The sequence below is a fragment of the Manacus vitellinus genome, unplaced genomic scaffold, assembly GCF_001715985.3.
Source record: "Manacus vitellinus isolate BGI_N305 unplaced genomic scaffold, ASM171598v3 scaffold_52_pilon, whole genome shotgun sequence".
NCBI classification, from domain to species: domain Eukaryota; kingdom Metazoa; phylum Chordata; class Aves; order Passeriformes; family Pipridae; genus Manacus; species Manacus vitellinus.
This window is the reverse complement of record NW_021940628.1, coordinates 2690208-2692382: the sequence shown is the minus strand read 5'-3', so window position 1 is coordinate 2692382 and position 2175 is coordinate 2690208. Positions and strand designations below refer to the sequence as shown.

At 62.9% G+C, this 2175-nt stretch overlaps 1 protein-coding gene across 1 annotated transcript in view; it reads right to left on the bottom strand.

The window, feature by feature from the left end:
• SYNC (syncoilin, intermediate filament protein) overlaps positions 1 to 1643 on the bottom strand; it is a 5178-nt gene extending 3535 nt beyond the window's left edge. Inside the window, exons 1-2 of the mRNA XM_029963046.1 lie at positions 1609 to 1643; positions 7 to 909 (exon numbers count right to left, since the gene is read on the bottom strand). Of these exons, the coding sequence (XP_029818906.1) occupies positions 7 to 909; positions 1609 to 1643 (938 nt within the window). The remainder of the gene's footprint in view (positions 1 to 6; positions 910 to 1608) is intronic.
• Positions 1644 to 2175: the final 532 nt, after the last annotated feature.

The following is a 2175-nucleotide window of genomic DNA, read 5'->3' as shown; positions in this document are numbered from 1 at the left end:
TTCTGCTTGATCTGCCGGATCTCGTCCCTCAGGTTGTCCCTCTCCAGCTCCACCTTGGCCAGCAGCCTGCAGGCTGCCTGGATCTCCTCGTGGGCATGGCGGATCTCCTGCAGCGCCGGCTCCCGGAGCTGGGCCAGCTCTGAGATCAGGCTGTCTCTCTCCTTCTCCAGCTGCTCCACGATTTCAATGCACTCTTGGAAGTAGTTCCCCAGCTCTTCCAGGGTCAGGCACTGATGTTCTGTGGCGTCTGCATCCAGAGGGCTTCCTGCTCCCTCTGCATCCATGTCCAGTGGAACCTCTGCCCTGTCTGTGTCTGCATCGTCTGGGATCCCTGCCCTGTCTGTGTCCATGTCCAGTGGGATTGCTGCTCCATCTGCATCCTCATCCAGTGGGATCCCTGCCCCACCCACATTCAAGTCCTGTGGGATCCCTGTTGCATCCACATCCACTGGGATCCCTGTCCCACCTGCATCCACATCCAGTGGAATCTCTGCTCCATCTGCATCCATGTCCAGTGGGATTCCTGTCCCACCTGCATCCGCGTCCAGCGGGATCGCTGCCCCACCCACATCCAGTGGAATCCCCACTCCTTCCACATCCACGTCCAGCGGGACTCCTGCCACGTCCACATCCAGCGGGATCCCAGCCCCGGCTGCATCCTCGTCCAGCTGGGTCCCTGGCATGTTTAGCTCCAAGGAAGTGTCCCTGCTGGTAGCCTGCAGCTCCTGGCTGGAGTCTGGGCTGCCCCTGAGCGGGGATGTCACCCCCACACTCCCTGATGGGTCTAACGGGGTGTGTGGATGATCCACGTGTGGAGCAGCACCTGCAGCTGCTCCCTGAGGGGCTGAGGATGCTCCAGCTTCATCCAGCTGCAGCTCTGGAGGGGGCTCAGCCTGTGCCATCATGTCCCTGGAAGAGAGAGGAGACATGAACCAGAGCAATGAGTGTAACAGGTCTCAGCCCTTCCTCCCACCCTGTGAGACCCCCGGAGCAGGCCGAGCTGGGGGTGCTGCAGCCATGACCATCCCATGTCACCCACAGGCTGGACGGGCTGGGCAGGGCTGTGCTCAACGCTCCGGTGACAACTTGGACCCAAACCGTCCAGAACAAGGGAAGAAATCCCTCTTAAAGGGACTGACTGCCACGGGGGGATCCAAACCCAGCCCCCAAACCCAAGAGCTGCTCCGGTGCCAATGGGAACAGCCACCGTGTCCCGGCCAACCTCCCCGGCGGCACCGGCGTGACCGGTGTGAGCACTCCCTTTAAAACTTCCCGGGATTTTAACGATGTGGCATAACCTCACGGCACGGGAATGTGCTGCTGGAGCCCAGGCAGGCTCCCGGGTGGCTGAGGTGGAGCAAACCCTGCACGCACAGCTCCGGGCGAGCGGCAGCGCCTGCAGCAGGAGCCGCTTTGCAGAGTCATCCGATCCCGGCATTGTCCCCGGACACGGTACCCGCAGCTGCCACCGCCAAATCCTCGGTCTCACGTTCGCCCGGGCGTTATTCGGGGTAGGATGGAGAAAACAACCCCCGGGTACGAGCCGGGGCTTTTCCTGCTGCTTCCCGGGAGCCGGGGCCGGTGGGTTCGGCGGGAGGATGCTCTCACCTCTCGGCCACGCCGCTGAGCTCATGTCTAGTCATTCCCTAAGGAATGAGCACAGGCTGGCACTCGCGGGCAGCCCTCGGCTCGGAGCAACGGCTTTAAGGAAAGAACTGATTTTCACCGATACTTTCTCTCCTAATAAGGCAGTTTTCAGCACCGATGACACATCGCAGCCTCGGACTCAAAGGCCGGCGGCTGGAGAGGGGGCAGCGCCTGGAAAGGTGGGGAAAGGGCTCCTCTGCTTCGTTTTTCCTTGCCCTCCTCTGTGCCAGCCCTTATTTTTCAAAGTTCTCGGCTCTGCTGTGAGTGGGCAGGGCGGGAGGGGAGGACACAGCCCTGCCTTCCCAGCGGGGAGTGGGGGCTCGCTCCCACCCTCCACCCCTCATCCCGGGGCACCCCAGAACTCCTGGGTACCCCAGAGGGACCACCCCAGTCACCCTCGAGGGTCTCGGAGTGCTGAACCTCAGATCCCCCCACCCCAGCCCTGCACCCAAGGCTTTGGCAGCCCCCTCGCCTGCCCCACGCCCCCAACCTCACCCCGGATCCCGCACCCACGGGACCCTCCGGGGG